This window comes from Choristoneura fumiferana, chromosome 29, assembly GCF_025370935.1.
Source record: "Choristoneura fumiferana chromosome 29, NRCan_CFum_1, whole genome shotgun sequence".
Lineage (NCBI taxonomy): Eukaryota > Metazoa > Arthropoda > Insecta > Lepidoptera > Tortricidae > Choristoneura > Choristoneura fumiferana.
Window position 1 is genome coordinate 3,005,705 of NC_133500.1, and position 12,393 is coordinate 3,018,097.

The 12,393-nt window shown below is 40.3% G+C and overlaps 1 protein-coding gene across 3 annotated transcripts; it reads right to left on the reverse strand.

Moving 5' to 3' along the window:
• Positions 1-875: 875 nt before the first annotated feature.
• Positions 876-8,561, reverse strand: LOC141444322 (uncharacterized). 3 transcript variants are annotated; one of them, XM_074109857.1, is made up of 8 exons: positions 8,377-8,561; positions 7,086-7,154; positions 5,094-5,542; positions 4,562-4,668; positions 2,938-3,030; positions 2,702-2,761; positions 2,134-2,299; positions 876-1,601 (listed from the first exon to the last, which is right to left on the reverse strand). In XM_074109857.1, the coding sequence occupies exons 4-8, from the start codon at positions 4,568-4,570 to the stop codon at positions 1,003-1,005; spliced, it is 927 nt and encodes a 308-aa protein (XP_073965958.1). In that variant the 5' UTR covers positions 4,571-4,668; positions 5,094-5,542; positions 7,086-7,154; positions 8,377-8,561; the 3' UTR covers positions 876-1,002. The 3 variants fall into 3 exon arrangements, with proteins under 3 accessions (XP_073965958.1, XP_073965956.1, XP_073965957.1); XM_074109855.1 differs by having other exon boundaries at positions 4,562-4,674; XM_074109856.1 differs by lacking the exon at positions 7,086-7,154 and having other exon boundaries at positions 4,562-4,674.
• Positions 8,562-12,393: the final 3,832 nt, after the last annotated feature.

Below are 12,393 nucleotides of genomic sequence, written 5' to 3' on the forward strand. Positions count from 1 at the left end.
ATTTTTTCTCTTTCTGTACGTCATCATCGCATTATTGATCTCAGTTATAAGAGCCCGTTCCCACTTCCCGGGTATCGGATCCGTTTTGTGTCAGATGTCGGCCCTTTCTATAGGAAATCGTGTCGGGCAAGCGTGAATAGCTTCATAATTATATAAAATGTTCTGCCACTGGAACATCCGATTAAAATCCGGACCCGATATCCGACAAGTGGGCACCAGCTAGGCGGTTACAGACAACGTTTTATTTGCGTGTATAAGCTCGTTTTGGAAGCGCGTGTACGCGCGTACAGGTGCCGCTTTGTTTTCTTCGAGAGTTGAATACGCAGGAATATGAGCGCGTACCGCGCATTTGCCAAAAAACTACTGTATACGCAGACAAAACGCTAGTCTGAAACCGCCCTAACGAGCTCAATGGTTGTAGCAGGGCACACGGACCACAGATGCAACGGATTACCTACCTAAATACCTCAATATGTATGAAAACCCGAAAAACCAACCGTGTTACTTTCTGTCTGCTGTGTCAGAAGAGAAAGCGAATTAGTGCTGAGAATTACCCATTACGTTGTCCGCTCAAAAATTATTCAAAGGCTTTGAGATGTCCTTGCAATAATGAACGCATGTGTACATATAAATATTTTAATTTAGTTCTTCAAATCGCCTCAAGGTGAGCCCTGATATTTACCCCCTGTTTTACCATCCATTGATTAAACCCACATTTATTATCAGTCAGTTAAAATTAATCAATGGGTGGTGAAACAGCCCCTTAATCTCAAACTTCTATCTCTGTGTAAAAGTTAAACACTAACGGCCGCTCCGAAATAATATCTGATAGCGACTGTACTCTATTCATTAACAAAGCAAAAAAAAAACAAGTGTTATTCAATTATTTATGAACGTTTATTTCTAATTAACTAGCGAAGGAAACGAAAACAAAACTTCTACTTATAAACTTGGTACCTCATTTACACACTTATTGCTCTTCAACATTTTGGATTTACTTTGTTACTCATCATCAGATCCGCTACACTCATCGAGAACTATACCACCAGACATTAAAGCTAGGATATCGTGATCAGTCATTTCCTTTTCACCATCATCTATGTGTTCATCAACCACCATAATTTCTTTGATACTGTCATTCACACTTTTAGCCTTATTGGGTTCATTGTTTTGGTTGTTAACTTCAGATTTCGCCGTTTCTTTCTTTGCTTCTACCTTAGGTGTTTCTTTAGATGCATTCTTTACCTCGTCTGATTTCGAGTGTGCTTCTATGGTTATGTTTACTGTGACAGGGCTGGCAGCAACCTTTTTATTTTTATCAGGTATTTCTGCTTTAGTTTCTTCTGTCTGATTTACATCTTTTGTTTCAGTTTCATTAACTCCTTTCTTTGTATCGTCTTCAGGAGAAATCTTATTATTTGGATCTGCAGTTTTCGCTTCACTGTTGTCAGATTTTTCAACGTTATGTTGTTTCTGCGGACTAGAATTATTAGAGTCTGGTTTTTCTTTCGCTTCCTCCTGTGAGACCTCGTATATGGTCTTTACTGTTGGCGGACACGTGAGGAACTTGTAGCATGGTGTCACTGTCACCCTTGCGCTACCTGTAAATAAATCATTTAGTTTTTTAGCTGAAATTATTATCGTTTTTGTTTGATGCTTTAAAACTTAATAGTTGAATTCGACAACAATTTTAATGAGCAGCTATTTGTTTGTGCGGTCAGAGATTGGAATTTTGGCTGGATATACCTCATAATTATAAAAAAAATCTTCTTCTAGTGGTCGGATTGATTTTAAAGCTTAGTTATGTATTTCGGAGCGGCCAAGGTGGTCAAAAACATCGATACATGAATACTTTACTCTTTCTAATACCTCGGCATGTGCCGATATTTTTGACCACCTTGGCCGTTCCGAAATATCTGATGGCGACTATACAGTTAAGTGCAAAAATATGAACTGACTGGAAAACTATTAGCGTAGTTGTTCAGTCGAGGACACTGAATCAGGTGCCAGGGTGGAACCTTTTCATAACCAATTTAGCTGTGATTTCTTTGGCAGATGTATGGGATGTCTACATGACATCAGTAGCACAAAGGTTCCACCCTAGTTTGTGATCGTTTCCTTGGCTGTACGCACCGCAGGTGAGCTCCTTAGTCTCGCACAGACGGTCGAAATCTTGCGCCGCATCGAGCCGCGCCGCGAACGTGTCGCCCGGCGACGCGATGCGCTTGAACGCGCTGATGCGGTGCGCCGCTATGAACGCCTGCAGCCGGCCCGCCTCCGGCTTGCCAGAGAACACCAGCTGGGGACAAACAACATGACTCATCATCATATCAGCCGTAGGGCGTCTCAGGCCTCCCCTATAGACCTCCAGTTGTTTCGATTGGAAGCAGCTTGCATCCACCGTGAACCCGCGGCTTTCCGGTCTTTTTGGTCTCCAACCAAGAACTTTTCGGCCCCAACGGCCATCCGTTCTCCGTGCTATATGGCCTGCCCATTGTCACTTCAACGAGCTAATTCTCTTGGCTATGTCGGTGACCTATACAAGGTGTCTTTAAATTCTTTCTGAATATTTTAGTTTAGATACGTTGATAAAGTAATCAGACAATGTTTTAATGCGCAACTCTTCTGCATTCTGTGATAAACATTAAACAAATAAATGACCAGAAATATTCCAAAACAAAAAAAAAAAAAAAAGTTTTACCTTAACGTAAAGCGGGTTGTTTTGATTTAACAGTCTCTTCGTAACATTCATTCCCAATGCCTGTAACAAAGAAAATATGCTTTATATATAAACTAAAACCAAAAAATTGCAAAAGATGATCATAAATTAATCTTTGGTTATTCGTGACAAAAGTGCTTCGCGTAAGGTTTTCGGGCAGCCAGAAATAACGTTTTACACGAGCGAAGCAATAAAAGTTAGTGATGATGATGAGTTACGTTTTTGATGTCGTCTCCTGCGACGCCGTTCAGCTTGCCGAGTACTAGACGCTCTGCGTCCGACGACGGCTCCTTCGGCAACGCCTGCGCCACCTGTGACGAAGCATTTCATTATTAGTAAGAAACTCGTCAACCCATATACAGTCGAGGGCATAAATGTGACAATCCGTAGCAAATATCGGGACGTAGTTATGCAAACAGGAACCAACCCACACCTCCCCCCAAAGTTTAGATAAGTATGCAACAAGTTACTAAAATGCACCTTCTATCAACTCGATAGAGTGCATTTTAGTAACTTGTTGCATACTTATCTCAATTTTGGAGGGAGGTCTGGGTTGGTTCCTGTTTGCATAACTACGTCCTATTCATGTCATAAAGATGTATAGATAATTTTTACGTGTTGGTATTGCACGTGGGCAGTATCTGCCTAAGATGCAGTACCTGTATACTGCCCATCTTAGGCTGCATTTCCACGAGAGATGTACAGTCACCAGCACCAATATCTGACACAACAAGAGTGCATAAATATCTGATACGACTCTATTTCTAGGGCCGGAAGGACGTGTCAGATATTTTTGCACGCTCCGCTGTGGCAGATATTAATGCTGGTGACTGTACCTAGAAAAATATTTTCAAGGGTTTTGTAGTCGGTTCCATTTTCCGTTATTTTTTTATTTTTTTGAGTCTGTTTTACTTTTTTGTTATAATTTTTCTTTATTTCTCACATTTTAGTGATTCGTAGCCAAAGAACATCTCACAACGATTCCATTAAGCCCAAACAAGGCTTAGGTACGTTGTTTTATAACAGAGTTCCGTTGCCTACCTTCCGGCTTCAGCATCAGATCAGTTCGAAAGAATCATTAACTTAAAGCTCCTTCTTATTCGCTTATCTAGGTATATTCATCATGATCGTTTATAGACGAGCGAGCATTACTTAGCTTTGATGAGTTCCATTGGTCATCACGGTCTTCTTCATCAGGTCCAGGTTACCAAATGATACTTTCTGAATGTAGCTGAGCGGTGCGAGAATGTGGAACTTTGCGACTGGTCCACCAGAGATGTGTGAGATAGCTGAGCGCTGGGTAAGCTGCTTTTCAAATAAGCGAGCAGGGTGCGTGAGGCGAGAGCGCCACTGGCCGCTACTAGTGACTGAGTACTTCGCTACGGATTCCTCGCTCACATCCTTCCCTTGTTTTGTTTATCAACCTCGCTCTGCTGAACTGTTTCCACCAGAGCTTTACTGAGCAAGGATAGATAAATGAAGCGTTTATATTGGTTCTCTGGTGGAAGCACAGCCTTAACCTACGGTGCCCAAATATAGTCCTTAAACGAGATGTGGCGATTTGTGATTGTGACACAAGTACAAATTAACTATTAACTGGTATGTAATTTGTAAATTATTTGTTTACTAGCTTTTGCCCGCGGCTTCGCCCGCGTGGGATTCGGTTATCCCGCGCTGTTCCCTCGGGAACTGTATTTTTCCGGGATAAAAAGTAGCCTCTCTGGCCCATAAACTATCTCTATGCCAATAATCACGTCGATCCGTTGCTCCGTTTCGACGTGAAAGACGGGACAAACATACAAACACACACACATTCGCATTTATAATATTAGAATGGATTACCTTGGCCATTATCTGGTGTAGTTCATCCTCTAGCACGTGAGAAGTGGGCGAGTCCAGTTGGTAGTAGCCGTCAGGGTTTGGTTCCACCGATGGGGTCGTTTCTGGCTCTGAAGCTAGAAAAAACAAACAGTTAACAACATCTGTATCTGTACATACATCGGTGTGTTCTGCTGTTTGACCAAAATATTTCTCTCCAAATTTGACTTTCCAAAAAACTTATCGCAGTAGTTTCGATCTGTGGCACATTTAAATTTCGCATTTTATTAATTTGGTCATAATTATCGTATAGCATAATTTTACCTTGCCAAGTAAGACAAACATCTGTTAACGTCAAAAAACTAGGTTATTGTCAGGTTAGGTTAGAATCGTTGTGACTGATTTTTGCCAGTGACTTTGTTTCGCTTAAAAATATTAATAATTGGCAGAACAAGTGGGAGGAAATATTTATTCAACCTATAGTTTTTTTCCAAACCGTCAGCCTTTATTAGATAACTTAATACTTTAATATCAACTCGTGGAATTTCAAGCTTACCTTTACTCTCCACAGGTTTGATATCCTTGTCAGCAGCAGACTTCGGTTTTTCAATTTGGGCCTCAGGCTTCTGTGCAGGTTTAGCTTCTTGTTTCTGCGCAACCGTTGGTTTTTGTGCACTTTTGACCGGTTCTACCTTTTGTGGAACAGTTTTCGCTTGTACCACCTTTTGCGGAACAGTTTTTGCAGTTTGTACCACGTTTTGCGGAACAGTTTTTGCGGTTTGTACCTTTTGTGGAACAATTTTAGCTGGTTCTACCTTTTGTGGAACAGCTTTCGCGTGTTCTGCCTTTGGTGGAATAGTTTTCGCTGTTTCTATCTTTTGTGGAACAGTTTTAACGGGTTCCGGTTTTCGTGGCACGGTTTTAGCGGGTTCTGGTTTTTGTGGAACCTGTTTGGGGGCTGCTTCTGCACTTGGTTCCTTTGAGGGAGCGGTGGGTAGTTTGAAACTGTGGACAATATCAATAAGTAATATTTTATAATGCATCCATGCGTACCGCAAGTATTTTGTGTGAAATGGATGCAGTATAAAATAAGTACTAAAAGTATATTGTGTTAAATGGATGCAGTATAAAATTAATTAGTAAAATAATTAAACATTGCGCCACTGGTAGTACTGCGTTTCGACAGTAAAACATTTATTGACATTTTCATTTTTGCCGTTATGGGAACACTTTGTTCGCCGGCATCTAGCCTAAGCAGTCTACTCACATAGGCCTCCGATAAGCCATTGGGTTTCGACAGTGAAACCATTACTTGGCGCAGTGGGAACGCGCCGGCATAAGGAATGTTTTTCGTGAACCAATAGAAACTCTTCATTTACCTATCCTCGCTCCGCGCAGCTCTATTGCAGTCTTTCCCAAAGTGGGCGATGGAGGCCTAGAGGGGGGCGGTAAAGGGTCCAGAAAAAATCTACACCTTTGTGCCTTCATTAGGCGAGTGAGACTAATATGTGAGGTTTTTTAATGTGAAAGAAAAATGAGGGGCGCTACAAAATAACTAATTTTCAAAGTGGGCGTTTGACGAAATACGTTTGGAAATCTCTGCTCTATTGGAAACAGCTCGGCAGAGCGAGGATAGGCAAATGAAGCGTCGAGTCGGGTGAGGAATGTAGCGTCGGTTGAGTCTAACATCTGGTAGCATGGTGTATGGTTGTGTTGCTCTGAAGATTAGCTCTGGTCGAGTTCGAATCGCGTCAGTGTAGTCTGGTGGTGGTGATAGATGGGTTTATGTGATTTGTGTGTGTTCTTACAGTGTGGAAGTGGAGGAACTGCATGAATACATATATCTTGCATAAGCTTAGCTATCATAAGGTCGAGGGGGAGCAAATAAATTATTTTTTCACTTCTCATGCTCGTAAAGTTGGCATTTATGCTGGATCTAGGCGACATAAAATTACTTTTTATGCTCTAGTGCATAAAGTAAAATCTTCGTCTAATACCAAGGTAATCAGATGTCTACAGCCACAAACAAAAAAATATATATATTTTTTTAATCATTTTTATTTTATGTAAAACTAAAAATCAACAAATAAATCAATAAACCTAAAAAAATATAATTATATAGCAATGCACGAAAAACAAAAGGTACCTAGTAAGTGAACAATTGTTTCCACTGTTGCTATTTAATTTCCTCTCAATTGAAGTGAAAAGCAGAGTGTAAAACTCGAGCATTAAATCCATTTTCCCCTCGACGTGTCTATCCACCCTCGCCGTACCGGCTCGGGTGGCTATATGAACGTCTCAGTTAAAATAGCTCGTTTTATGCTCTTGTTGTACAATCTACTATAGTTCATTGACATAGACCTCCGCAAAGTAACGCCTGATTCAATAAATTATTTAAATGAAGCGTTTCTATTGGTTCATGACAAACACATTCTTCGCAACGGCGGGTTGGGGTTCGGCGGACATTCCTCTGGAAATGCAGTCTAATAGAGGGCTTTTAGAAGAAGCCTTTAATTTCTAAGTGTTGCAAAAGTTAACTTGAGCTTACCACTTGCTTGCGACGGATTAAAAAGGACAGGTTTCTTTTCAATGACGGCAGCATTGGTAGCTCTTGGTTCTAAAGAAAAATAGTGAAACACTTAATGTACGTACAAAATCACTTTAATGTAACAAACAATTATAACTGGGAAGCTGTCAAAATAAATTTAAAAATCTGGAAGTAAAATTTCCAAGTATGACAGTGATCTGAGTAACTCTGTCTGTCTGTTATCCGTTGAAGCATAAACAGCTGAACCTATTTAGATGATTTTTGTTAAAGATAGTTTGACACTCTTCTGGAAGGACATGATATATCTCGGAAAACTGCGTTCCAGCGGGATAGCGATAATCGAATTTTTCGCAGACGGAGTCGCGGGGGACAACTAGTTTTGTATTTTTTGTACACTACCTACATTTTATGCTAACAACAAATTTGATTACTGCACTTTCAGCTACTTACATACCAACTTTCAATTAAAACAAAGCATCGGAAGATGATGAACAAATTATCCGCTTGCAAGATTTGATCCAAATATACTCAGCGGCACAAAATTTGGCCCACTCTCCATACAATATTACCTATTACCTAACTGCATACATTTGACGGCCAGATTTTGTGCCGTTCAGTATATCGTAACTACTTTTAAAAAAAACTCTGTACCACGAAATAGATAATTTTTCTAATGTACGAGATTTTTTTTCAAAGTACATAGTGATGATATATATCTATCAAAGTGACATACAAAGAGAAGTATTTTTTTAATGAAATAGGGTGGCCAACTGGCAAGTGGGTCACCTTATACACCCGGAACACCAGCGGATTGCAGATACGTTGCAAGGCTTAGCCTAAGATTTCCGTGCCTAAAACTTTCCTAAAACTTTGTTAGCCTAAAATTTTCGTGACACTTTTGAATTTTAACAATGAGGTCTCATTTTATTTAAAACATTTATCAATGTGTGATGAAACAGGGCCAAAATATATACCTACATATAGATAAATTAAGTTTCAAATTAGATTTTCAGTGCCTCAATTGACTCTAAGGGGCTGTTTCACCGCCCATTGGTTAATTTTATTTGACGGATAAATGTGATGCCGTCTCGGTCTATTCGAACAAAACAAATAGAGACGGCATCGCATTTATCCGTCCAATAAAAATCAATTGATGGTGAAACAGAGGGTAAAAGAACTAATTTAAAAACAGATGATATAGACAAAATTATGACTACCTATGTATTTCTGTTAGGGTGAAGCCAAACGAAATAATTTATTTATTCTTGAGGGCGTCAAAATGTCAACTTACCAGGAGCCATTTTATATGCTGGTTTCACCATAGGCCTTCGCTCTGGTTCTTGGTACGGGTGAGTTTCCACTCTAGGCTTCTTGGCCGGACTCGGGATGGGTTTCCATTCTGTGGAATATAGGTCTTTACTGAAACTGATTTAACATTTCATATGTTTTGGCCCTGATGAGTCCAAAATTTAAAGCTTTATTTTGCTATTTATAACTTAATCCGCGTTATTGATTATATTTGAACGCAGGTTTTTTTTTACATTCCGGTTTGAAAGGTCACTCGAAAATGAAGACTTAAAAAACAATTTAAAAACCCAGTACCTGGGCGACCGAGCTTCGTTCGGGCTTATAATTATAACTCGAAAACAAGTTTTCCCAGAGATAAGATAAATCGATTTTTTATTCCCGAAAATCCCTACATACCAAATTTCATCGAAATCGTTGGAGACATTTCCGAGATCCCGAAATATACTTACAAGAATTGCTCGTTTAAAGGTACCTATTTAGATATAGAGAATAGAGAGCACACATAAACTACGGGCCCAGACGGGCGTATTTGCATTACATTAAATGGAAGCTTAAACAAAGAACGCCGCTGCCAATGCGTGGAGTGCACGTGCCCGTCGTCAAAACTCGCGCGGTTCGAACGCAGAGTTACCAACTCTAAAATATTTTTCCCTAAAAGATATAGATTAAAAAATAAAAAGGCTGTATTCAGTGGAACATACGTATTCAGCCTATGTTATAACGAGGGTATTCTGCAAACAAGAATGGTGAAAATTAAAACAAAAAAAAAAGTTACATACAATTTTTAATTATAATATTTATAAAAAATTTTTTTTTATTTTCCAGCAAAACTGTTTAAGTAAATACATTTTGTGGACTTTACGGTTCTGCCAGAATACCCTCATATACATGTATTTTTTTTTTTTTTTTCATTGTACAAGTATCATTTTGTCATAGTTTTTTATATATGCAAGTCAAATATTACAAATTACTAGATTGAACCCTGCGCTAAGCTCGGTGTAGACTCATAATAGACATGTTTGAAAAAAAAATTGCCATGTTCCGTTGTTGTACTATCGAAAAATCGACGTACATTCCAGCCTTAATAATATTATGGCAGCTAACATTGTATTGAATATTTTTCTGTAAAGATTCTATTTTTCGAGCCCTTTCATTTGATACCCATATGGAACGGTCTGAAAAGAAATACACACTAGGTGTTGTCGATGAAGTTATTGGATAAAATGTAATGTTAATATAACGTACCTGTGATACCACATTTAAGCATGACGTTGCTCAATAATGCAAATCTTATTATTCACAGGTTAATACGTTAAAAATATTAGTTTAAGAAGAAAGTAAACCGACTCCAAAAAAAATAACAAAAAATGGAACCGACCGCAAAACCCTTGAAAGCTCGAAGTCGGTGACTCAGCACGAGCCAGCAGGTATGGAACAATAGTCGTCTACCTCACGATCCTGCTGGGTCATGCTGAGTCATCAAATTTGACTGGCTAGATCGGGTTACCCCAGGCCCAATAATTTTGTATTTTTATTTTTTTTATCAAGAAATAATGTGAAATATAAGAAATACAAAATAAATATAAAAAGCAAAACTTCCCAACAATCCTTAAAAATACCCCATCCCAGTTATTTACCCCCTAAATTTGAGGGAAAACCCCTAATTTGGCAGCCGTGCCGAGCGGCAAATGGCCGGTGTTTGTATCGCGCCGCCGCTTTGACACGCGCCGCCTCTGTCAAAGGATGCCGCGTGCGATTTATGGCTTTACCTTCGCACGCGGCGTCCTTTGACAGGTAGGGTTGCAACGATATATCGAATTTTTGATAGTATCGATAACTTTGACTCCACAGTATCGATATATTAGCATTGCCTATCTACAGTGTGTTACTGGGCTACCGGCACCCAGGCTTTTTTTTAAGGGAAGTTAAAGTAACGTATTTCTGTAACTTAACCATTACATAAATTAAAATAATAAAGTAAAATCCACACTGTTAACTTTCTAATAAAATATAATTGTCAGCCATGTATAGAAAATGCGAAAAGTTTTTGTGTGTGTGTGTGTGTGTGTGTGTGTGTGTGTGTGTGTGTGTGTGTGTGTGTGTGTTGTTTGTTTGTTACTCCTTCACACTAAAACGGCATTTGAATGAAATTTGGTACGTAGATAGCTGGAATAACATAAAGGCTACTTTTTACAACCTTTTATTTAGTTTCACATGTCCCGTTGTCTGTCTGTCCGTCTGTAGTCAAATTCTGCAAGTATATTTTGACCACTTCCAGTAGTCATAGTAGTAGTGTAAATTGTGTAACAATACAATAATCTGGTAGTGACAGGGCACTGGCGGTCTGAAAGGTTGGGTTACGTGAAAAAAAAATGTTGATAACTAATTAGATAAATATTATAATTAATTAATGACATATCGTGTAGGTACATTCAACGTAATAAATAAGTGATCACTTTTGTACCTTGGCACTTTAACGTCATGTCTGATAAGCCATACGAAATTGTGTAACGACTGAAAGCGACAAGGTACCTATACCTAAAAAGTGATCACTTATTTATGACGTTGACTGTCGAACAACATACATAATATACAAAAACACTTACTTTTAATCCCATCCCACTAATATTATGAATGCGAAAGTTTGTAAGTCTGTTTCTTTATTACTTCATCAGCCATCATCATCACGTCAAAATCGCTGAACCGATTTAGATGAAATTCGGTATACAATGTATCCCGCAGAAACTATACAAATTTTCGGGATAAAACTATCCTATGTCCATCTCTGTGACTACAACTATATGTATACCAAATTTCATCTAAATCGGTTCAGTGGTTTAGACGTGATGAAGTAATAAACAAGAACCGGCCAAGAGCGTGTCGGTTTTTTTATTTCAATTATTTATGCTGGCTCGTGCTGAGGCACCGACTTCGAGCTAGTAGGTACACCTAGATATTTTGAAGGGTTTTGTAGTCGGTTCCATTTATTATTATTTTTTATTTTTTTGGAGTCGGTTTTACTTTTTTGTTAACCACATATATCTCGCGGCACTGTATAATTGCCTGAAGCCATGAAGTAAGGGACGAGTTCAGCAATCCCTGTTCTGCCGAGGCTTGTATAGTGCTTTTCTCAAACAATGTGAGGAAATATTTCATCCATCCATCCATCCATCCATCCATCCATCGCATCGCTTCGCATCGCTTCGCATCGCATCGCATCGCATTTCGCTTCGCATCGCAATCGCATGCTTCGCATCGCATTCGCATCGCTTCGCATCGCATCGCATCGCTTCGCACCGCTTGGCATCGCTTCGCATCGCTTCGCATCGCTTCGCATCGCTTCGCATCGCTTCGCATCGCTTCGCATCGCTCGCATCGCTTCGCATCGCTTCGCATCGCTTCGCATCGCTTCGCATCGCTTCGCATCGCCTCGCATCGCTTCGCATCGCCTCGCATCGCTTCGCATCGCTCGCATCGCTTCGCATCGCCTCGCATCGCTTCGCATCGCCTCGCATCGCTTCGCATCGCTTCGCATCGCCTCGCATCGCTTCGCATCGCCTCGCATCGCCTCGCATCGCTCGCATCGCTCGCATCGCTTCGCATCGCTTCGCATCGCTTCGCATCGTTGCATCGCATCGCTTCGCATCGCCTCGCATCGCTTCGCATCGCTCTCTTGCATCGCATCGCTTCGCATCGCTTCGCATCGCTTCGCATCGCTTCGCATCGCATCGCATCGCATTCGCATCGCATCGCATCGCTTCGCATCGCTCGGCATCGCTCGCATCGCTTGCATCGCTTGGCATCGCTTGGCATCGCTGGCATCGCTTGGCATCGCTTGCATCGCGTGACAATCGCTTGGCATCGCTTGGCATCGCTTGGCATCGCTTCGCATCGCATCGCATCGCTTTCGCATCGTATCCAGATGCTTCGCATGGCATCGCATCGCAGTATCGCAAAATGCTTATAGAGTAGTTGGTGGTTGGCTGTTCGTAATTTTTCT